The following is a 24,140-nucleotide window of genomic DNA, read 5'->3' as shown; positions in this document are numbered from 1 at the left end:
CCGCCTTCTGAGTCGGGGAATGTGCGTGAGTGGCGGCCATATTGGTAGGGGCCGCGTTGCATCTATGGCAATATAATTATGGGAAAGCATCAGTTTGCTAATTTCTTAATCCCATTTTAAGAGATTTCCTTATGTTTTTAAGTCAAATTATTAATAATGCACCTCCCCTTACAATATTGCAGTATATTTTTGGCTCTAATAGTAGTATGAATATGAAATATGACATTAAACTTATTGTTTCATCCATATAAAACCTATGTTTGGCTATAAAAACAGACATCAAAATAGATTTTACAGTTTATTTAATAAATAAACATTACAGCATTGGGGCGATAACATGGTAATTGAAATAAAAGGCACTTTTTCAAACAATACTGTAAAGGCGCAGGTATGGTGCTTCTGAGGCATTCAGGTGAATTATGTTAAAATGCTTTTTGGAAATGAAAAAGACACACAAAATAAACTAATTCACATAATATATTTTTGGCGTGCTTGGCAAAAACATAAAAAAAAAGGACCTGAGGAAAAGAAAATAACTGTTAATAATAGATGTTTTACAATTTCCATCCTTCATATATATATATTTTAAAAAACACCAATATTTCCTAATTTTCAAGTGGTATACAGTCCATTCATGATTGCATATCAACCACAAAATGACAGTTCGTTATATTGTTTTTGTGGTGTAATTCCTTCAAAGTAAGCAATATTTAAGAGTGCAATAAAAGTGAATTAGTTCTGAGCTGCAGTCCAAACTACATGTACACATATTTACTTTTGCAGCATGTCAACCTTGCCAAAATACTAAACTAAAGATGTACTGTGACTTTATATTGTATTTGCTCTTCAACATATATACACATTGTGATATAATGTGATGTTATGGCTAATGACTGAAGTATCAAAATCATTTTTAGAACTTGTCACATAGAAAGACACAAAAGACAAACAGTCAGTGCAGAGACGAGTAGAGGTCGTGAAATGACCGCACATTTAAGAAGCTAAATACTATTAGTGGGGCATAAATTAATATTTATGATATCCATCTTCTTTTGATAAAATAAGTGAAAATTTATGCCCACAATTAATCTTTGGTAAGCTAGAAATACAAATGAAATTGATGAACTCCTAAGAAATATGCATTTGAAAAGTATATACACATAATGTACAGCTAAAATTCAACAAAAGCATATAAATATGTGTTAGTAAAAATACAGACGCATGTGCATTTAAATGACAAAGCAACAAAATTGAACAACATTATCTTCCTCCAAATAGCAGATGTCAAATTCTTCATCATTTGCCTTCATATTTGGGATTGACCACAGTGGTAACAGCACTTTTGTAGATAGGATTTTCACCCTGAAAATGAAACAAAACATGTCATAATTACATTTATTTTAAAAATGCAAAACTAATTTCCAAGCTCCTGTTAAATTCATATCGTTACCACAATTTGGTTGTGTTTTGTTCATTTAAATTGCACTCAAAACACGACAAAACCATGCCTTTGTGATAATATTTAAAAGGTATACACACATGACCACGTTTAACGTACTTACCAGAAATGCCTTTATGTAATTGCAGCCAGAAATGAAATTGATCCTCAAATCCTGTGTATCACAGCACACTCATGCACTTGCTTTTTCCCTATTAAATTCCTCCTTACGATCCCTTGTAAGCTCAATGTATGATTTAGAATATTGCAAACAGAGAGACAAAAGAAAGATACTGAGAGACAGTGCACACACGCAAACAGCCCATGCAGGAAAATAAAGTGGAACTGTGAAACAATACGAACTTAAAGAACAGCAGCTTTACGTCCATAGTTTGGATTCTGGAACTGATTGATAGGACTCTTGTATATGGGGTTTTCTTGCTACAGATAGAAAATAAGCATATCAAGAATTCAGCGATGGGGAGACACAAAAGACTGCAAGACAAAGACTCAGGAAAAAGTATGAATGAAAAGAAATGTCATGCATAATGCAAAATACATCAGAATGAGACTGTTTGTTTAAAGCCAGTGTTACATAAATTGAGAACTACACTAATCCCAGTAGAATGTGGTTGCATTGATCCTACCACAAGGTGGCAATGGTTTACAGCTTATTAAATCGTGCTGCAATTTTGTCATATTGATGTTGGCTGATGACTCTACAGCGGGCAGGAAGTGGGGAGGGAGAAGAGGAGGTGCATACACTCCCCGGAAAAAGGTTCAACTCTGCATAACATTCCCTAAAAAGTCCATGGAGCGAGCAACATTTTCCACTATATTTTAAACGCTGTACAAAGGCAACCATGGGAGCCTTTTCCCCAAAAATTGCCCGTTTGGCATAACATTTACAAGCCTGCATTTCTCATCGTCTTTCCCGAATAGCACATTATCATCCATAACGGTTTACTTTCTTAGTAGAAAACATTGCACCTAAGCTCCACAACACCTGTTTCTTGCATCAATATGACTCAGAAGTATCCAGTTTATATCTCGGAGCTAGTTTTTCTCACCGTGTCCCATTTGGCATTCATCTTCTCCTTCTCAAATTTGGCGAACTCTCTCCTGTCATGAATGATTGTCAGCAACTTCCAAATAAGAAGAAGGGCTAATCCAATCAAGACAATGCCAGCAACGACGCCCGCCACAATGGGGATGATGTCAGGACCAGCAGGACAATCTGAAACACAGCATTAAAACATCAAGACAAATATATCTCTGATACTCTCATGTGACAGAATGTGAAGCAACAAAATACTTATTTAATAGTCCAAAACCACAAAGCCTGGAACAAAATGAACATGTAAAAAAAAGAACAACCTTACCCAGAGTTTCCACCACATGGACCTCTGTCTCAGTGTTGTTATTGACAGCGTAGGTGTAGTAGAACCAGCAATCATTGGCATCTCTTTCTTTACAGTGCATCACGGGGTAGGTGGCATCATTGGGTTGAGGAAGCTTATCCCTATCCTTCACTTTAATCAAGTTGAATTGGCTGCACTCTCGTTCACATGTTTCCTTCTTTTCACCTGTGCCGAATGCTCGACACTGGACACACTCTCTGTAGGTAATAAAGATCAACAAAAGTGATGAGGAATTTATTCATTGTAAAGTGATCGGCGGTTGTCTTAACGCTTTCTTTATTCAAATTCCAATGGGATTATTGGCGAACACCCAAGATTTTTATTTTGAGCTTCTGCAGGCCTAGTATGGTAGAATGTTAGACTGTCAAGCACAAATTCTAAATATTTCCCTTTTCCTGTATGCTTTAGGTAAAAAAATATTAGTCAAACTCAACTGTTTTCTCCTCTTGCAAATCAAACATGTCACTGTTCATGTAAGCAACATTAGCTCAAACATATTAAAGCAATTCCACAAAGGGAATTGATAGAATCTTTGACATGAACTGCCATTTTCTTCTGACAGGTCAAACTTACTTGTGTTCAGTGCACACCCCTGGACATGTAGGGCATGTTTCACAGGTCGGACCCTGGAATTTGGGGTCAGTGCACTTGCAAGTCCCACATTCACACGTCCCTCTGCCGTTACAAATCTGTTTGTTACTGGCCAGACAAGTGTCGGTAGCCAAAGAGCAGTCACAGGCGCTGCCAGACCACATGCTGTCACAAATGCATACTCTGCACTCACAACGTCCATTCCCTAACGAAAAGAAAACATTGTCATAAAAAGCTAGATTCAAAATGTCTGTCAAAGTACCACTAAGACGCTCACCTCCACACAGTTTGTTCTCTGAACGGTCACAATTGAAGTTGTCACACTCGCAGTATTGACCGCTATAGCGCTCCTCTGGCTTTTCTCTTTTCTTGCACTCACACGTGCCGCATACACATTCGCCATTGGTGCTGCAAATGTCAGTCCCGTTGTCTTTGCGGCAGGTGCGGTCCATGTCTTCTGTTGCCACATCATTGCTGCTGCATTCACATTCTTTGCCAACACGTCCTTCGTAACACCTGGGAGATAGACAGATTTTTTTTTTTTTTCTGGGGGTGGTCTTGAGGATCCTTTATGGAATATTTCTCCTTATAAGGTCACATTTTTAGTTAAGGCCATACTTACTTGCAGGCTCCACATTCATATGTTCCATTTCCAAAGTGGCAGTTTTCACTGTTGGCCACACCCTCCTTATGGCATTCACACTCACAAATAAAGTTGAGAGTTATCTCAACCTCTTCTGTAAATCCTAACGGCTTTATCTTGATTATCTCAGATTTCCCTTTCTTTGGACAGCCTTTAGATGTCACGCTGATGCTAAAAGTGACCTAGTGTGAAAAAAAAACGTTAAAAAAATGGAAATGAACTTCAGTCTTTAACAGTGCCTATACGGTCTGTTAATCCAAAGAGTCATTTTTATGGTACCCAGACGTTTCGTCTACGGATACTTCATCTCCGGACGTTTCGCCGAACGGACGTTTGGTCAAGGGACAGTTTGTTGAACAGTTCATCGATCAAACATCTGTTCGACCAAATGTCTGGGGACAAAGTGTCCGTCAACGAAATGCACGGTCACACTTTTATTTTTACCAATATGCATGTTTTAATCATTCATTGGCATTTAACCTAAGTCAGACCAGGGCACAGATGTGACTTGGCTAAACAGTAAATTATTTTTTTTTGTATATACTTTTTGACTCTGTGCAGTATTTCTTCTTGATTGTGATATTGGCTAGCTGTATATATGTATTAATGATAGGTAGAACAGTCATTTAAAAAAAAAAAATTAATTTGAAATATCCAGTATAAAACCCCAATTAAAATAAACCCGTTTGATATTGACCAATTTCAATTCCTCACCTCATCTCCAATTGATATGTTGGAGCACTTTCGTCCATTTTCACCCTCCGTAATTACTCCATTCTTACAGCGGGATGTATAAGCAATGGTTACTCCTTCTGGAAGCTTGCTATTCTCCAGAATGACCTCAGATGAAAGTGACTGTCAAACAAAGAATAGATAATAACATGGCTGTTGATTTTTTTTCCCAAGCACTGGAATGTCAGCTGGCAGTTTTGTTTAAACAGCAGGCTAAACAAACAGTTTAAAATGAGGAATTACATTTGCAAAAGTCTTCATAACCCAGTATTCAGGGCAGTTTAAAAAATAAATAGAACCTATTTCAACTATAACATGTAAATAACTTATGGTAAACGTTATACATAAATTTACTGTCCTAAAGTCATACTTACATTGTATGCATCTATAATAAGATTGATAACATTGCTTGAATTGGCAGACAGAGTGCCCACTGCAGATTTTGGTATCAGATTTCTCAGCTCCTAAGAATACAAAAGACAGACACAATTTGATTCTTCTGTTTAAATTGGTTTAACAGAACTGAAAAAAAGAACACGATTGCTGCAGTACAGTAGTTTTCTTCTTACTATTCAGAGGAAAACTATTGAATTACACGTTTTATTGCTCGGAAGCACAGCAGAGCTTCTGTGAGGTCAGACATTGAAAGAACCATGATCGAACTCACATGGGAAAAGGCTATCGGTGAAAGACACCTGGAAATAATCAAATATTCTAGGAGGTGCTGCCATTAATTTGTAACAGATGTTTTGGCTTAGTTGTTTTTTCCCCCAATGTTATTGTTGCATTTGTGTGTATATTTATAACCCGGGGAGCTACATTGAACATCTTCCAAAATGACACATTCATGAGAGAAAAACAAAGAATAATATTAAGAATAAGGAACAATAGTTCACCAAAAAACATGCATACGTTTTAAAAGACTCCTACAATTATTCAATATAATAAATATCATTATTAAATATTATAAGAAGTAAAAAAAACATAAATAAGTAATATGAAAATATAAAAATGATCTGACCTTTTATATTTTTTATATTACTTAGTTATGTTTTTGATTGGTTTGATTGATTTTCTTAATCCCGCTCAAACATAGCAAAGTTTACCCTGTTAGTTGACATAAAACAATGTTTATGTATCGACTATTGCTCAAATAAAATACATTTGAAATTTAGAGCTCACTTGAAATATCAATGAGTTTATTCACATATAATATTAAGGCACAATAGTGCCAACAATAGAAAATACTAACTTGGTAAACAGGCTGAAACTCCTCTGTGACAGCAAATATGGTTTGAATGTTGTTGTCACTCAGCTTTTGAACCAAGTGAGCAATTGAAGGATAGTCCTAAAGGAGAAAACATTAAAATTTACAAGAAAAGCACATACAAGTCGTACAAGTCACATCTTTTTTTGCAAAATTATAAAAAAAATAATAAACCTGGACACTCACATAATAGTGACTCATGGTGTACGAATTGTTTTCCAAGTGACATTTTCCATCATTAGGCAGTACGATCCCCCCTAGCTTGCCATCTCCAGCAAAATGAAAGCCAGCATCAGTGGAAAACACCAGCAGACGAGTCACATTCCTCCACCCAATTTGATCCTGATACACAAAAGAAAAATAATTGCATTTTTTTGTTTCCATCCTGAAATCTGCAAACAATTTTGATAATCGCTAACGCAAAATTGTGGATGTAGGTCCTATAAAATACACGTTCACACATCAGCGCATAAACACAGTTATTGGTTTGGAAATCCTTTTGTTACAAGATAAAATTGTGGAAAGCCAAGAAAGAAATCTGCTTATGATTAGTGCCGCCCACGTAAATTCACAGAATAGGAAAAAGGTTTGTCATATTTTTTACCGCATACCCCACACACAGCCACTTGCATAATTGCATCGAAGCCCCCCTCCGGAGAATCCAGGTTTCCAGAAATATGCTGCTGGCCTACAAGGGTGTTGAACCTTTCCCCATCACTGGTGAGCTTAAGGACATTTTTATAACTGAATGGACTGGTGCAGTTCTGGTCACCAGTACATGGGTTCAACAACTTGGCTGGCGTGGTGCTGATGTATGGCATAACTGTCTTCTCCACAAAGGAACCAAAGCCTATGGCAAATTCAAAGCAGGAATGAGAGAATTATATGAGCAAAATTAAGTTTCAAAATATAGATTTTGATCTAAATACTGTACTTACCTATCCTTAAGTCAGTTGTGATCGCTGACATTTCTGCCATTAAATTGGTTCCCAATTTCTTGACGTTTTCCAGATCGTCTTTCATGGAATATGAAAGGTCCATCAAGTAGTACAGATCAATGGGATAATCTTCAGCTCGTTTGAATTTCAGGTTGAAAGTCTGGGGCTCACCTAACAGCGCACAAATTCAATGTTACGGAAATGTTAATCGAGGTAGAGAACAATCACAGAAACCATTTTTTGAAGGCAATTGATCACCAGATCTGAGGGTGAGACTGAGCTTCTGAGGTTGAATCTGAGTAATTTCTTCTGGCTTTAATTTCTCTGCTCCTTTTCTTCGGTTTGTCACCATTTTGTTCTTGAGGATCCTTTTCTCTCCACGGGGATCCTCTATCAACCTTTCTTTACAACCTCGGGTCCTAAGAGACTGCAACTCGTCACATCGGGTAGAAACTGCCTCTCCTTGTTTTAGGAAGTCCTGAAATCATATGAATAGAGTGTTTGGGATTTTTTTATGATAATCATTCTTTAATACAAATGATGGTAATTTATAGATGTGAAGTCCTAATTAAAATATTATATTAAAAGTTAGAAAGCACTTATAGGATACAGAGAGTATTTCTGCTATTTAGAACACATATTCTTACTGGGTCTGTACACCAGCCACATTTCGCTCCAGCCTGGATACACTCCCCGCAGTATCTGGCATTAGCAGTGATGCACTCATTCCCCTCTGAATGAAAAACAACAAGAAAAGAACAGCTAGTGTCAGAGTCTGGTGTGCAGCTTCTGCAAAGTAAGCAACCCTGTAAACCCCATGTTTGCACATCAGTTCATCTGGTAGGCTGTGGTTAAATTGTAATTATAGACAGGAGTGCAATATCCAGCCTCCATTGTTCTCTTTAGAGGTGGAGTTTCAACACTAGTCAATGACATCATCAGGATATAAGTAGTAGTCACTCCTTTATCCTGAAAGGGGTAGTCATCACTATGAATAATACATGTTTTATTACAAGCTCACGTCATTGGTATCAAATTAAGTCTACCTTTCTGAGCATTGCAGAAGACTCCTAGCAAAGCAGATATCAAAAGCAGTTTCAGGTCCATCTGGAAGAACATGGAACAAATAGATTTGATTATTTTATGTTCTCTGTAATCCACAAATGAAGTAATATTAGCATATGGCGACGAAAATGTATCAACTGGTTTGGATGATGTCACTAATATTTAAACTATAGGCCACATGTGTCAAAGTGGTGGCCCGGGGGCCAAATCTGGCCCGCCACATCATTTTGTGTGGCTCGGGAAAACAAATCATGAGTGCCAACTTTCTGTTTTAGGATCAAATTAAAATGAAGAGCATATATGTATGTTACATTTGCTGTTTTTCCCCCCTTTAAATCAATAATTGTACTTTTTTATCACTTTTTTTTGTTTTTAGTTCAAAAATAGTTTTGTAAAATCTAAAAATATATTAAAAAAAGATAAAATAAACATTGTTTTAGATCTATAAAAAAACTGAATATTCAGGACTTTCTGATCCAGTTATTTTAATCCATTTATATAAAAAAAATATCTAAATATTATATGGAAAATGGTCCAACCCACATGAAATCAAGTTGACGTTAAAGCGGCTCCCAAACAGAACCGAGTCTGACACCCTTGCTCTAGACTCTAAATGGGAATGAAGATATAAAGGGTTGATGGCTTGAATCTGTAAACAGTAGGACTTTAACTAGGGGGTAATACATTATTTTGTATGTGACTGGCTTTTGGTAATGGTGGGCGGTGTTGGCTATTTTCAGTCCGTTGCGTGGCAACCAGCATATAATTAAATTCAGGCACACACGCACATGTATGTGAAAACAATCACAGAAAACATGCATTAATATGATCAAGGGGATGCACACACATATGCAGGGCATCAACAACAGCTTGCCTTTCCCAGCAATTTCACTATAAATAGCTTGGCCTTCTGAAAGTCCTTCTGTTGTAATGCATATTGACCTCTCGATTGTGTGCAGTTCCTCTGGTCAGCCAGATCGATTGAATCTGTCTTACTCTTAATGCTACTCTTGTGACTTAATAACGATCCTGGGACTGAGTTGAACAGCTGGAAAGAGAACATCTAAGGTCACAATTTAGCTAAAAGGCTGGCTTTTAGTTTGAATAAACTAATGACAACACATTGGTTATCAGACTTTCTGAGTATTGATAACAGACATGATTCCACAAAGGACAGGCTTCTTGGTTAAGACTGTGTCTGAACATTTCATTTATTTTATCCATATCATTGCAAGAGGGGGTGCTGGAACCTGCCCAAGCCAACTGTGGGCAGTAGTTGGTCAATCTACCCAATTGCAGGGCACACTCATACGTAGGGTCAGTTTAGAGTGTTCAAGTAGCCTATCATGTATGTTTTGGGGATGTAGGAGGAAACCAGATTACCTGGAGAAAACCCACACAGGCAGGGGGAGAAAATGCACACACGACATCGAGAAGTCACGATTCCACCAGGGAATGAACTCTAGATCTCAGAATTGTGAGGCAGACATCTACCCACTCAAACATGGTGCCTTTGTTTGGAATATTCTCAAATATAATTGGGTTACTGTAGATAATGATAAAAGTAAGGGTCAGAGTATATCATTTGAAACTTGACTGCATTTTTGGAAATGAGATTCAAGTCAGATCAAATCTTGTTTTGTTTGCTTATTTTTGCTATGTTTTGAAAAATGTTATCATAGATGGGTACAAAGAATGGCAAAATTAGATGATGATTACAGTAAAAAAAACACCTTAATAGCAAACTTGAAATACACCACACATTCATTTTGACCCATCTTATGGCAGAAACAAAGAAGGGAAAATTTGGAATTTGACCTCTGTTTACCATTAAGGTTCTACATGCTACTCTGAAGGTTTTCAAAAAGACAGATCTAATTTACAAATGATGGATCCTAGAAAAAAAAGACCCAAACGATTGCATAGATCACAAACTGAAAGTCATTGCTGAGACAGTTTCCACAAGAGTTCACCAAATGCAATAATGAAGGCAGGAGTCTCTAATCAGAGTTTGATGTGATAACTTATTACTAGTGTTTTAGACCAGTGGCAGTCACTGGCTATTCATAGAAGCTCCATAAAAGTCTACATTCCTTTACGCTGTGGTAAAGGAAGAGCTGACGTTCAAAGTGGGGTGTTAAGTGATGCATTCCCTCAGTGCCGGCCGGTGAGTGTGTGCACCAGTGTCCGATTATAAAGACACAGATATGACGGTAGTTTAGCCTCAGACGCTGAGATTAGACCCCCAGTACTGTTCACTGGCTTGTTCATGTATGTGTCATGAGATAAGACACACATTTACCCTAGTTGCACCAATATGAATAGTTTTTGACTACACCTGACAACCTATTGACAGACAAATACATATTTTATTATTCAAATAATAATTTTCTGAGTCGCTTAGCCTCAAGAGGGTCGCAGGGGTGTTCGAGCCTATCCCAACCAACAAAGGGTAGTAGGTGGGATACATCCTGAATTGGTTACCAGACAATTGCAGATGTTTGATTAGATGGATGAATATAAACAATACATTATGGAAATTTGACCATGAATAATGTAATTTAAGCGATGTGATATAAATTACTTTATAAAAATATATTCCTAGACCCTATTAACTGGTGGTAGGATGCAAAATGGAAATAAAAGCATGCTGTGTATCTGTGCAAAAGTAGATGTTTAATTTTTTTCTTCAAATGTATAGTTTAAAATGGCTAAAAAGGGACATTTTAGTTTAAAAAAAAATGTGAAATAGGAAATTTTTTATTATTTAATTTTACAATCATTTTATTTTTCAATAGTAATATTTTTGTTTTTTTTGTTGTTGTTAACATACTATAATAACCATGTTTGCAATTCAACTGCAGCTCAAAGGATCATTGATTTGTCAGAAGTTTTGCAGCTGCAGAGAGGAATGTTCTAAAGAAAACAGCCATAATTTTGAAGAGCACAGAGCAAGGGAAAAAAAAGAAAAACACTGACATGACAATGTTATCTGCCTTCAAAATCCTCCTCCATAATCCAGATCTTTACAAAACGAATCATTTAGCATGTATTCACTTTTCTGTGCTTCCAATTTAACAACATAATGTTCATTCATTCATCTTCCATACTGCAAATCCTCGAACGGGCATAATATTTCTATTTAAATAGACAAACAATGTTTCTGAATGTGATTCAAAACATATAAATAATAAAAAAGACACCCATTCCTAGATTATCAAAGCACACAAGCAAAGAATGAATTCACAAGCAACCCATCATTATCTCTATTCTATCATTTAAAAAGAAGGCAAGGAATGGTAGACCATGTGGTCTATGTTTAAAAATGAACCAAGATAATTTAGCAAGGAAATTGAAGCGTTGACTGCCTCATGACCAGGATAGAAACCCACTCCTATATCACTTCACATATGTGGAACGTGAGCAAGGAAATCCATTGTGTAGTTTCCGTGCAAGCAAAATTTATTTTGCAAGTATAGATATGATGAATACTTTTGGAACTGGAGCTTCTACATTGGATTTACTATTAAAAATGTGATTAAAAAATGACTTTTAATAAGTGTATTGTATTGTAGTGGGGAATTGAACCATTTCAGTCAAAACATAATAGGAGAAATTAACAGAACCAAAAGAATCCCAATTTTTAACATACAAAAAGGAATACCTGCTATACTAGCAAAACAAAATAGGTAAATTGTGGCTCTCACAATAGCAAATGTTGTTACCATTTTTCCTATTGACCCAATGGCAGAATAAGCCACTATTACAGCAACATTAAACAAAACAACCCTCAACATGCACTTCAAAATTGACAAGGGGTATTAGAGGAAAATAAAAGGCAAAGTCAGCAAAAGCAAGCCAAGTTTGTGGGAACTTTTTTTTGGAATTGAGTCAGGCTCTTTGCCTCAGAGTTGGGAAATATGTGCCGCCTTTCCTGTTTTTCCTTGCTTTTCCCATTCCTCCTTTGCATGTCTGTGTATGAACATATTCAAAGTGGAGGAAAGCCTTGGTCTTTTAAGAGCATTGTGAGCTGCCAAAATGTTTCACTACCGAAGCACTTAGTGAATCCAATGGCACAATGAGAATTTACTCATATGTAACCAGATTTATTCATCATTTACTACCACTAAGTCATTTATTGGGACTAGACTCCATGTTTGCATTGTTCTGACTAATGTTTATACTACTTTCCTAAATTTCAACTTAAAAAGGGTACTTATGCAGCATTGTATGTATAATAGATGTATAATAAATTGAGTAACAAAAATGACATAAAACAGCAGCATATTTGGAGTGTTTCCATCATGCTTTTTAGACTCATCAGGATTGTATCTGCCAATCTTGAGCATTCCACAATCCCCCTCCCCTTTCCTTCCTCTCCCACTCAAACCAGCATCACAATCCACTGTTCACTTACAATCTGTGAGCCAGACCAAGGCAATGGCTTCCTCTGACTTCAAACAAGCACAACAAGGGGACATTTTGGCACAATTGGATGTTACACATCTTCCGACAAAGCTGAAGGACAGACAATACCAAGCAGTCTCCTTTAGTGCCTCTATCCATCCCCCTCTAATCATCAGGAAGATCATCTCATGAAGGACAAAGGCAATGAATCAGGCTGTCCTCTGAGATCATGAAAGAGAATCTGATTCCTAAGGTGTCCCCCACTCAGTGTACCCCCCTTCCATAAAAGAGGTCCTGTGTGATGAATAATAGTACTAAAGAGAGGGGTGTCTTTAATCGTTAGGTGCTTCCCTGCTTTCATCAGTATCAAGGGATAAACCCCAAATGTTTTTCCTACTTTTAATTTTCCTACTATCAATTATTCATTAATATTTTCAACACAAATACAATATTAATCCAAATACCTTTTTGTGGTAGTACACACACAAAATCTTGGTAGGGTATTGTGTCCCCATTTCAATGAATCTTAATTATATGCAAGATGGTGCATGCCAATTTTACTAATTTTTATGAATATAATTAGGGAATATATTATATGGTCATTATAAGAGTGCTCAAAAACTTGAATCTCTCCAATGCCACTGTCTCAGTGAACTGGTCCTTCCTCTGCTGAAACACAGGAAACTAAACGATCACACAGGAAGCCTGAATTATGTTGCTGGAGAAGCAACTATGTCTATCCCAACGACCCCCCCAACCCCCAACAGCAGCATTAGATGGCAATGTTTGTATTCAACATAGAAAAATAGTGAAACTCAATTTTAAGTCATTTCTATATTCACAACTATAAGGCGCACCACATTATAAGGCGCACCCTCAATGAATGACACATTTTCCCCATATATAAAGCACACTGGATTATAAGGCGCACTGTCTATTATGGAGAAACTTTAGGACTTTTAAGTGTGTCTTATAGTCGTGAAAATATGGTGTATTATGGAGGCAAAAACCCAAGCACTCCACACAGAAAAATGTGTAGATATTTATTTTCTAGGAGAGAGAAGAAGAACAGCAGCTTCTTCCTGAGACATGATCTATTTAGATTAAAAAAAAAAAAATGACGGCATGTCTGCAGCCTCAGATAAAAACAGCTGTCAAGTATTAATCAAGAAACCTTGTCCAGATTTAGACCTTTCCAACAGACCTACTGGTCCACAATCTTTGCTGTTTCTGCCACGAGGCAAACTTTACCTGCCCAAATATTTGTACAGTACACATTCATGGTAGCATTTTTAAAAATGTGATTGAGCATGTGCCTGAATGAAAGCAACCATAGAGCAGAACATAAACCATCTAACAGTAGCCAAGATGTCATAAACTGCAGCACCTCTCAAAGTGTGCGCCTGGTTCGTTTACCTCAAAACAAACAGCAACGTCCAAGTTTGGTGTTAATCTGAAGGGCCCCAGCTGTGGCTACCTCTGTCTGTCCGGCCAGAAACTACTATAATAATGAAAAGCAGATGTTTTCCAAGCTTGACACTTGAACTTGAAGGACTCTATTTCCGCTAAAGCAGTTGAGAACTCTGCAGATCAGTACTAATGATAAGAACTCAATGGTTGTGTTAACCCTTTTGGGATCTGTAGATACCTGTCAAATTTCATTTTTCAAGACATATTTAAAGGTTTCTGACTGGACATCATGTCCTACATCAGTATTTCAGTACTACTGGGAAACATAGAGGTTTCAGTGAACTACAGTATTGTAATTACACAGAGTGAGGCACAACTTGGAGTTTTGGCTCCATAGGTTGCTTTGATTTCTTCCTTCTTCTACTATATGTGCTATTTCATATCTAATTGTAACTTAGTGCTGGTCATTGTTGGGACTTGAGTGTCAAAAAGTCCCATTGACAAAGACAGAACACAGTTTGCATTCTTCATTATGTCCCTGCTTACAGTCTTCCTAAACAGTATCACTCTCTTCTCTGGAAACATGTTTCCATGTTCTATTATGGGATTTGGTTTAATTTGGGACTTCTAGATTGAAGAAAAAAAACAATGGAGGTCCATGTCAGTGATCAGCCATGACATTTAAAAATGATCAAATATGATGGAAATGTTGATTATATATATGCAGTTTATTACTACACTGTACTGTACACTACTTTTAAATGTATTTTTCTATTGAATTCCTCATGTTATCTGAAGTCTTGAACTTAGTAGCCTTCAGACTGATTAAGGCAACATTTCTCAGCAGACCCTATTATTTTACAAAATAGTATGAAAATCCAAATAAACATTCCTGTTCCCCTCATACGGATCAGGCTATGAAAATAACCTCATTCTGCTTCTATTTTCTCCTCCAACATAACTTTAGCTGCATTTTCATTGGAGACCACAGCAAGCAGGTCAGCTTTCACTACTCCTCGGAGGGTCTTTTAAGGCTGTTTTTAGAAGCAGACGCCACCTAAAAGACATTAAAACTAAATGCAGAGGGGAAAAAAAGATGGAGAAGCTGTTGGACACACCCAATAATACAATTAGAATATTTGTTAGAATATGAAGTGCACAGGGTTATAAAACATACAACAACTTATGTCATAGGAAAACAAAAACATTGCCTCAGGGTCCACATTTCTCCCCCCTTCTGTCTCACTAGGACAAGTTCACACATAAGGTGTGTGCCACACACGAGAATTGTCACACGTCCACAAAAACCCTTGTGTGAGGTGTGTAGGGCCTCATAAATCAGTTCGAAGCTCGGAACCTGTGGTGGCAGCTGTTCTCTGTAAGGCCACAGCCATTTGGATGACAGCTAGTAGTATTATTCATCCTACACCGGTCCTTGTATGTCCTTCCTTCCCCAACAATTAACCTTCCGTACAGTCAACCCAGCCCCCTTCCATGTTTCATTCAAACGTGCCCTAGTGTTCCCGACATAACCTCCCTCTCATCCCGCCTCCATTTCCTTGATTAAAATGACTGCGGACTAAGCAACTGTTCATAGGACCTCTTGTTCTCCTTTATGCGGATTTCTCATCCAATGAATCTGTAGCCTGTCATTTTAGCTGGTAAAAATAATATAGGTGTGTCTGGGGATTTTCTAGTAGTTGTCTAAGCAAACTATACCAATCAGATCAGTGTGTAGAATCAAGGATGAGGACATATATCTCTTTGGGTAAAATGGTGAACCGCAATGGGTTGCACTATTAGAGCAGGGATGGGTGAATGTGAGCTAATATGTTGTGCTTTAGGCAAAGTATAAAAATGCCCTGTATAAGTATTGATTATGTTTTTTTTTCATGGTATTCTCCACACAGATTGCAACAATCTCCAATTTTGCAACTTGTTGTGAAATGACAACAAAGAGTGATTACCAAGAATGTGATCCTGAGCAGTAGGCACTTATTTACCTCAGTACAAAGGATGATTTATTTCAAGCATTTTTGTCTAAACAGCAACATCCCCTGTTGTTAAGTGACCCTTGAATAATTAAACCTGAGCATTTGGGAAGCAGGAATCACTTCCAAATCACTGTCAGCAGAGGCCAAAGCATTTATATATTTGGTTTGTACACTATGATGTTGATCACAAACTATAATTAAGATAACCATTAAACTACTCATCTTGTACCTGAGCACTATTTATAGTCTATTGATCTTGTTTATCATATAAAGCATTGTACTATTCAAAACCAGGACAATAAATTAATACTACATACAATGTCAAATTATAGTAAAAAAGTAAGTCAAACTGTTCACGTTATCAAGCACAAAATACATGAATAAAAATATTTAAGTCATCATCAACTGATCTATTATTTACCTTTGTATTATAGTGGTATTCCCGAATGATCAGCCTGAAGATAGCAGTCCACCCCCGGACGATCCGCCACAGCAGCGGCGGTGTAACTCACCGCCCCGCTGGCACTGAACCACTTTCTCCACACACAAAAAGAGACACAATAATCAAATTAAGTTACAACAAATAGCCTCTACCCCAATGTACAAAAAACGATTTAAATGATCTCCACAATGAAATAAAACGTGAAATGGAATGAAAAAATATCTCAGGAGCGCCTGGTGAGTTTTTAGTAAACTGAGAAGCTGACACGAAGCTCCGGACCCAAGCATAGAGAGCACGAAATGCAACTCTTAAAACGCTGTACTTCCGTTTACATGATCAAATAAAACAAAAATATTAAATATTTAACATATATATAATTTCATAAACTTTAAAAATTGTGGAATAAAATAAGATTATATATTGATTTATTTTATAATAAAACAATTCAACTGTCGTTAAAGGATCATTAGTGATCATTTAACTTATATATATTTTATTTTGAAAGTAATCTTAAACAGAATTCCGGTTGTTCTTTAGTTAGTTTGGTGAGAAAGTCCAGACTTTATGCATATTTCTGCCCTCTTCACGTCACTATTTAGATAATTAACATAAACAAAAAGCTATTAATATAGTGTTACAGCCACATATATAATTTAATATAACAATATAGTACTAAAAACTTTGATAAATCACTATTCATGGAGGTAAATAGTTTTAAAACAAAACTGCAGTGATCATGCTTCATTAATTTATAATGCCAACCAAATAAACTGGAAAATTAATCATTTAAATGTGAAATAACTACCGTTGGAGTTTTCTTTATGAATATATAAATAAAAAAACATTCTTAGTGGGACCTGTTCTAGAAAAATTTATTGAAAGGCATAGGACCAGCCAATCATTGGATGCCACGTAATCACACTGCGCAGCCAATCACGGCATTGAGCGCACTTGCACATGAGGCTAAAGCTAACTCAGTTACCGTGAATGTTATACCTCACCTCTCCAAACAAGCGTTAAAAAGAAATGCGTATATTTTAAGTTGAAATGGCTGTCGAAGTATGTGTAAATGGAATAACAAGCGTTGTAACTAGTGGACAGCTTTTTTTCGAGTGTGAAAGGTCTGTTCTGCAAAATGTGGAGCAAATTAAAGTTGTTAGCGAGTTTTCCGATGGAACAACGTGGACATGTAATGAAAACAGACTACATCAAAAACAGACGTGTACAATAGGGTAAGTCATATTTGTGCAAATTCTAGTGTCAATTATCTCATGTCATTTCATTTTTGAACTGCTTTATCCTCACTAGGGTCGTGGGGGTGATGGAGCCTATCCCAGCTGACTTTGTTCATTGGAGTTCAGAAAATGAGATGAGATGATAGATGTATGTATATTAATATTTAAACGTTATGGCTAGATCATTAATGGGGAGTAAAAATGCACCTGGTGATGGCAGGTGTCATGCTCATGGTTGTGGGGGCCATTATTTACAGCACAGGTGTCAAAGCGGCGGCCCGGGGGCCAAATCTGGCCCGCTGTATCATTGTATGTGGCCCGGGAATGTAAATCATGAGTGCTGACTTTCTGTTTTAGGATCAAATTAAAATGAAGAGTATATATGTATATTACATTTCCTGTTTTTCCCCCTTTTAAATCAATAATTGTAATTTGTAATCAATTTTTTGGTTCAAAAGACATTTTGTAAAATCTAAAAAAAATATTAAACAGCTAAAATAAACCCCAAGTCTGACACCCTTGATTTTCAGTGAGAAATATTTTTTAACTTGTTTATCTGGAGGAAAAAATATAGATACGATTTCTGTCAGCAACATGAGTGGACGCAGTGGAAAATGCTTATGAAAACAAACTATCAACTCCGGAAGGGCCTTGAATCCTGTTTAGTCTCCAGGGATTGTTTGACCACCCTGAGAAATGCAGAAAACTGATGCAGCATTAAAAGGCTCCAATGCCACTATGTCACCAGGATTTGATTTTTCCCCCAAAAATAGTTTTTTGATAGCCTTTATCTTTTAACCAGAAATTAATGGAATTACACAGATAAATGTTTCATTAACTAAATCAAATCACAAACCCAGAACAGCACCGGGGAAAACAGAAATGATACATTTGGGTAAAAGATGGGTAGTAATCTGCAATATGAATTAAAGGTGGGTGGCCAGACGTGGGGGTATATTTGTTTTGGACTCAGTGGCAGGATGTGATCGAGTGATACGTCATGTTTTACAGGGGGCAGAATATTTTACAATATTATCAGAGGATGTCTGAACAAAAAGGAAAATGATCATCCATGAGTAACGACTGAGTGACGTGGTACAATACATAAATGTGGAAATGTCTCCATCTTGTGGCAATAAATGGTATAAATAAATATAGTCTGCAGTTGACTGGGGATATGTTAAGTATACTACGTATCAATCTCGTCTTGCTTCTCTGCTGGCCTAAAAAAAATATGAATCACAGTTATATCACATTAGTTATATTTTGCACATGAATATTTTTTTTAATCTCATTTTCTGAAAAATGTGTCCTTGCAGGGGGTGATGGAGCTAATCCCAGCTGTCTACAGGTGACATCTATGTGCACTTACACCCACCCTTAGAGTCAATTTAGAGTGTCCAACCAGAGTACCTTACACAAGAGGGACGTGACCTGGATTTGAACCCAGGACCCCAGAGCTGGGAAGCTGATTCACCAACCACTTGCCCCACTGGGCCACCCTTGTATCCTTAATATTGCCAAATTGTCTGTCAGTTTTCTTTCATTGCTTTTCTCGCTAGTTGCACTGATTCCAGATGTGTGTTTTCATATTGAAGCATTTAACCAATCACATTTCAGCTATTATTTTTTTTCCAGGGTCAGAAATCTGCCTTAAGGCCTTCACAATCACTACAAGCGTCGATAAGAATGTTGCTTTATCCAATCAGAATTCTATTTTGTAACGTCAAGGCCTTTTCACAGGCATATGGATACACTATTGCCTTCTCGCAGGCATATATATTTGTAGTCAATACCTTCCAATAATGACAAAGTTAAGTATTTCTGCTTCATGGTGTAGAGGTTTGCTCACCTGCCTGTCATGTAGGTGGATAGGGTTCAAATCCCAGTTGGGAATAATTTTTCCCTTAAAAAAACAACAACCGTGTAGTCAATAATTTCCAATAAAGACAATGTCAAGTGTTGCCACTTCATGGCATAGTGGTTTGTTCCCTTGACTCCCATGTGGGAGACTGGGGTTCAAATCCTGGTCTGGAAACATTTTCCCTTAGTTGTTTCTATGTACTTGTAGTCAAAACCTTCTAATGATGACATGGGAAATTGTAGTTGATTTGTGGGGTTGAGGTTTGTTCACCTGACTCCCATGTGAGAGAATAGGGTTCGAATCCTAGTCAGGAAATATTTTCCTTTGGTTGTTTCTATGTATTTGTAGTCAAGACCTTCCAATAATGACAAAGGAAAGTGTCGCTAATTTGTGGTGTAGATGTTTGTTCACTTGACTCCCATGTCGGAGACTTGGGTTCAAATCTTGTTTGGGAAACATTTTTCCTTAGTTGTTTCTATGTATTTGTAGTCAAAACCTTCCAATGATGACATAGGAAATTGTGGTTGATTTGTTGGGTCGAGGTTTATTCACCTGACTCCCATGTGAGAGAATAGGGTTCGAATCCTAGTCAGGAAACATTTTCCTTTGGTTGTTTCTATGTATTTGTAGTCAAGACCTTCCAATAATGACAAAGGAAAGTGTAGCTAATTTGTGGTGTAGATGTTTGTTCACTTGACTCCCATGTAGGAGACTTGGGTTCAAATCTTGTTTGGGAAACATTTTTCCTTAGTTGTTTCTATGTGTTTGTAGTTAAAAGACCTTCCAATAATGACATTGAAAAGTGTGGACAATATGTGGTTCAGAGGTTTGTTCACCTGACTCCCATGTGGGAGGCTGGGGTACAAATCCCAGTTGGGTGTACATTTTTCCTTAGTTGTTTCTATTTATTTGTAGTCAATACATTCCTATAATGACAAAGGAAAGTGTGGCCAGTTAGTGGTACAGAGATTTGTTCATCTGACTTCCATGTGGGAGACTAGGGTTCAAATCCCAGTCTGGAGACATTTTCCTTTAGTTGTTTCTATTTATTTGTAGTCAAGACCTTCCAATAATGACAAGGAGAAGTGTAGCTAATTAATGATGTAGAGGTTTGTTCACCTGACTCCCATGTGAGAGACTGGGGTTCAATTCCCAGTCTGCATACACTTTCCCTTAGTTGTTTCTTTTTATTTGTAGTCAATACATTCCAATAATGCCAAAAGAAAGTGTAGTTCATTTGTGGATTAGAGGTTTGTTCATCTGACTCGCATGTGGGAGACTGGGGTTCAAACCCCACTGTTGTTTTACTGATTACTACACTTTGTAGTTCAGTAAATGGAATAACATTTTTAAAATTAGAATAAAGACTTAGTCATTTTTTCAGCAAAACTTTTTTTAGACTGTTGCTGTTTGGAATTCGAACCTCACCTGCCCGCATGACAGTCAATGAACAAACCTCTGCACCATGAAGTGGCCACACTATATTAATGGAAAGTCTTACACGGTTGTTTTTATTTAGGGGAAAAATATTTTAAAAATACAATGATTGATATAAAAGGGGAAAAATCAGGAAATGTAATATACATCTATACTATAGAAAGTTGGCACTTTTTTATTTAAGGGAAAAATGATTCCAACTGGGATTTGAACCCCAACTGCCCACTTTGCAATCCGGCAACTGAACCACTACACTATGAACGGCCAAACTAAACTTTGCAATATCTGGAAATCCCTTGATGACACACAGTTATCTCTATTTGAAAGAAAAAAATGTCTTAGTATTTTTTTTTTTTTGATAGAAAATGGTTTATCCACCTTAATATTACACAACCTGGAAAAAGTGGTGTGGGTAAAAGGAAAAAAAAAGTTAGAGGGCGTTCCCTGAAATGACGTCACATTGGTGAGACGGAAGTGGAGCAGACCGGAAAAGAATGGGGGAAAAAAAACATTTTCGTCGACCTGCATGCTTTGTTTTGTTTGTAAATGTCTTTTCAGGTTTTTAATTGTATGATCTTAACGGCCTAATTTGGGTCGACTCCAACCATGACACGTTTGTTAAAGGACAAGAACAGAAGTTCACCAAGAAGTTTTTGTTTTTTACGATGGCTGATTTTTGTGTACTCGACGCATGCCGAAAAGGTAAGAAATACTCTCGTTTTCTACATTGCAAGCTTCTACAAAGGTAGAGTTCCACTTGTAGTCATAATATCTCCAAATCGAATTGCGTTTAGTGTTTTGTTTTAATAGTTTCAAAGATCGCAGAAGGACAGTAAAGAAGACGGCTCAATGATGCATTTTGTTCAATGATGCATTTTCCTAATTCGAAATTCCTTTAAAGACCGTTTGTAATAAAACGAAAATCCTAATTGTGGAAAGACACTCTCCAGTAATGTGAGCATCTATTATTCATTTCACCACTTTGAGAGTAAAAAAAAGTTTGAATTTATTTTGAGAGCATTCTTTCACTGTATCAATGAGAGAATGCATTCAGAAGAGCCTGATGAAGAAAAAAATGTGATTATAAAAAGGCAGTCATATACAACCATCAAAAGAGCCACATATGTCCCCCGAACCATATGTTCCCTACCCCTGATGTATAGTAAGCCTTTTTTTTCTTAAAAATTGACCATGTATAGTAAGTGCATAGATATCCACATCCCCTTACATTTTTTTTAAATATATATAATATATATAAAAGTCAAGGTCACATAATAGAACAAGAGATACTTTGCTGTCAACTTTTATTTTTATTTTTTCAGATTATTGACAAAGGCAAAAATGGATGACTTGTGGGATAGACAGTCTTCCAACCAAAAGGGTTCCCAAACTGTGGAGAGCGAGGACACCTGAAGACAAAAAAAGTAAGTTTAAAAGAGACAATCATGTTGCTGTGCAGAACATATTTCTTTTCTTTTGTTTTTCCTTAGATTCACCTGCGGATGGCGGTGATGTAGGATGTCATTTTCACCAGGTGGCTGACTTGGCCTCAATAGTAGAGCACCAACTTGCCATATGAAAGGTATATGTGGCGCAGTGGTAAACTCACTGGACTCCCGTGCGGGAGACCTGGGTTCAAGTCCCGGTTGGGACACATTTTCACTTAGTTGTTTCTGTGGACTTGAAGTCAAGACACTGAAATGATTACAAAGGAAAGTGTAGTCACTTGGTTGGCGCAGAGGTTAGAGCACTGCACTCCCGCCTGGGAGACATGGGTTCGCTTCCCGCTGTCGTCCTTTGGCTGATCACTACACCATGTGGTTCAGAAATTGGAATGACAAGGGAAAAAAAAAAGAAAAACTTTTTAATTTATATTAAACACTTAGTCATACTTTTCAGCAAAAGGTTATATTCCGAACTGCCTTCGGCAGTTCGGAAGACAGTTGAAGGACCTGTCCGTGCGAAAGGCGTTCTCGGGTCGGCCTTCGGCCGACCCTCGACCGCTTGCTTGGTCAGTCAACCGCCGACACCGGGGATCGATCCAACATCTCTCCGTGCAAAGGCGAGTGTGCAACCCACTACACCAACTCGTGCCCCACTTATACATAGGTGTTGAAACGTTTTATCCAAGGAAATGGGGTGAAACACTTAGTCATTTTTTGGATAAAATGCTTCATCCACCACTGAATACTTACTTATACACTTAAACACTTAGGCATTTTAACTTATTCTTTTAACTGAATATTTGGAAAATCTTTGCCGGCACTGGGAATTGAATCCAGGACCACACCGGTGGCAGACTGATGACTTAGCCACTGAGCCACCAACCTGTGGGAGAATGCAGTAGTACTTATAGTTTTATCCAAGGAAATGGGGTGAAACACTTAGTCATTTTTTGGACAAAATGCTTCATCCACTACTGAAGACTTATTTATTTAGTTAAACACTTAGGCATTAGAACTTATTCTTTTAACTGAGTAATATTTGGAAAATCTTTGCAGGCACTTGGATTCGAACCAAGGACCACAGATGTGGGAGACTGATGACTTAACCACTGGGCCACCACCCTGTGATGGAAAGAGGTAGTACTTATACTTTTACCTCTTTCATTCACCTGAATAATAGTGGGAAAATCTTTGCAGGAACGTGGATTCGAACCATAGACCACAGATGTGAGAGACTGATGACTTAACCATTGAGCCACCACCCTCTGAGAATATTTGGTAGTACTTTTACCTCTTTCATTCACCTGAATAATAGTGGGAAAATCTTTGCAAGCACTGAGATTTGAACTTAAGACCAAATAGGTGGAAGACTGATAACTTATCCACAGGGCCACTACTCTACACAATTAGGGAGTAGTATTTGTTGTTTTGTCTCATTTCACTCCCAGATCATACTTAGTACTTTATCGTAGCTTCAAGTGGGACAAGTTAGGTAAGTTTACAAAGGAGAGCAAACCATACTCGACATAAGAACATAAAGAGCAACACTTCAAACATATATGATAAATTACTTTTTAATAAAAAAAAAAAAACACTTTAAACATTTTTTTAACTTTACATGTATTTTTTTAGGGCAGTCCCCATCCGGGTCTGCCCAATGATGGGGACAAGGCTGTCACGGGGTGAGGCAAAAAGGCCTTGTCAGTCGGTGGGTCAGCTGCACCCCATTCTTCTCCTCCTGCTCCTCTTCCACATTGTCCAATGCATCTTTCATGACACAAAAACAATTATTTCTCCACACTGCCCACAAT

At 37.3% G+C, this 24,140-nt stretch overlaps 1 protein-coding gene and 2 long non-coding RNA genes across 10 annotated transcripts in view; 1 reads left to right on the top strand and 2 right to left on the bottom strand.

Annotated features, from left to right (window-relative positions):
- Window positions 1–285: 285 nt before the first annotated feature.
- On the bottom strand, window positions 286–16,637 carry itgb1a (integrin, beta 1a). 2 transcript variants are annotated; one of them, XM_077736038.1, is made up of 17 exons: window positions 16,328–16,637; window positions 8,077–8,137; window positions 7,678–7,763; window positions 7,289–7,508; window positions 7,031–7,201; window positions 6,704–6,942; window positions 6,279–6,434; window positions 6,078–6,173; window positions 5,200–5,289; window positions 4,808–4,948; window positions 4,073–4,275; window positions 3,728–3,966; window positions 3,433–3,655; window positions 2,821–3,056; window positions 2,509–2,675; window positions 1,802–1,879; window positions 286–1,362 (listed from the first exon to the last, which is right to left on the bottom strand). In XM_077736038.1, exons 2-16 carry the CDS (start codon window positions 8,135–8,137, stop codon window positions 1,802–1,804), a joined length of 2,406 nt encoding a protein of 801 aa, XP_077592164.1. In that variant the 5' UTR covers window positions 16,328–16,637; the 3' UTR covers window positions 286–1,362. The 2 variants fall into 2 exon arrangements, with proteins under 2 accessions (XP_077592164.1, XP_077592165.1); XM_077736039.1 differs by lacking the exon at window positions 1,802–1,879.
- A 670-nt stretch (window positions 16,638–17,307) lies between these two features.
- Window positions 17,308–24,140, top strand: part of LOC144209789 (uncharacterized) — a 7,094-nt gene continuing 261 nt past the window's right edge. The window contains exons 1-8 of one of the 5 annotated variants that reach the window (XR_013329246.1): window positions 17,308–17,580; window positions 17,657–17,731; window positions 18,903–19,088; window positions 19,204–21,586; window positions 22,207–22,308; window positions 22,375–22,466; window positions 23,386–23,466; window positions 23,527–24,140. The exon at window positions 23,527–24,140 is cut by the window's right edge and continues 261 nt beyond it. This is a non-coding gene — a long non-coding RNA (uncharacterized LOC144209789). Of the gene's footprint in view, window positions 17,581–17,656; window positions 17,732–18,902; window positions 19,089–19,203; window positions 21,587–22,206; window positions 22,309–22,374; window positions 23,467–23,526 lie in introns of all 5 variants that reach the window. The other 4 variants (XR_013329247.1, XR_013329245.1, XR_013329243.1 and 1 more) reach the window with 4 other exon arrangements.
- The window catches only part of LOC144209788 (uncharacterized), a 7,371-nt gene continuing 7,118 nt past the window's right edge, over window positions 23,888–24,140 (bottom strand). For all 3 annotated transcript variants that reach the window (XR_013329240.1, XR_013329241.1, XR_013329242.1), the window contains one exon: window positions 23,888–24,096. This is a non-coding gene — a long non-coding RNA (uncharacterized LOC144209788). The remainder of the gene's footprint in view (window positions 24,097–24,140) is intronic.

The sequence above is a fragment of the Stigmatopora nigra genome, chromosome 16, assembly GCF_051989575.1.
Source record: "Stigmatopora nigra isolate UIUO_SnigA chromosome 16, RoL_Snig_1.1, whole genome shotgun sequence".
Taxonomy (NCBI): domain Eukaryota; kingdom Metazoa; phylum Chordata; class Actinopteri; order Syngnathiformes; family Syngnathidae; genus Stigmatopora; species Stigmatopora nigra.
This window is presented reverse-complemented; position numbering and strand designations above follow the sequence as displayed.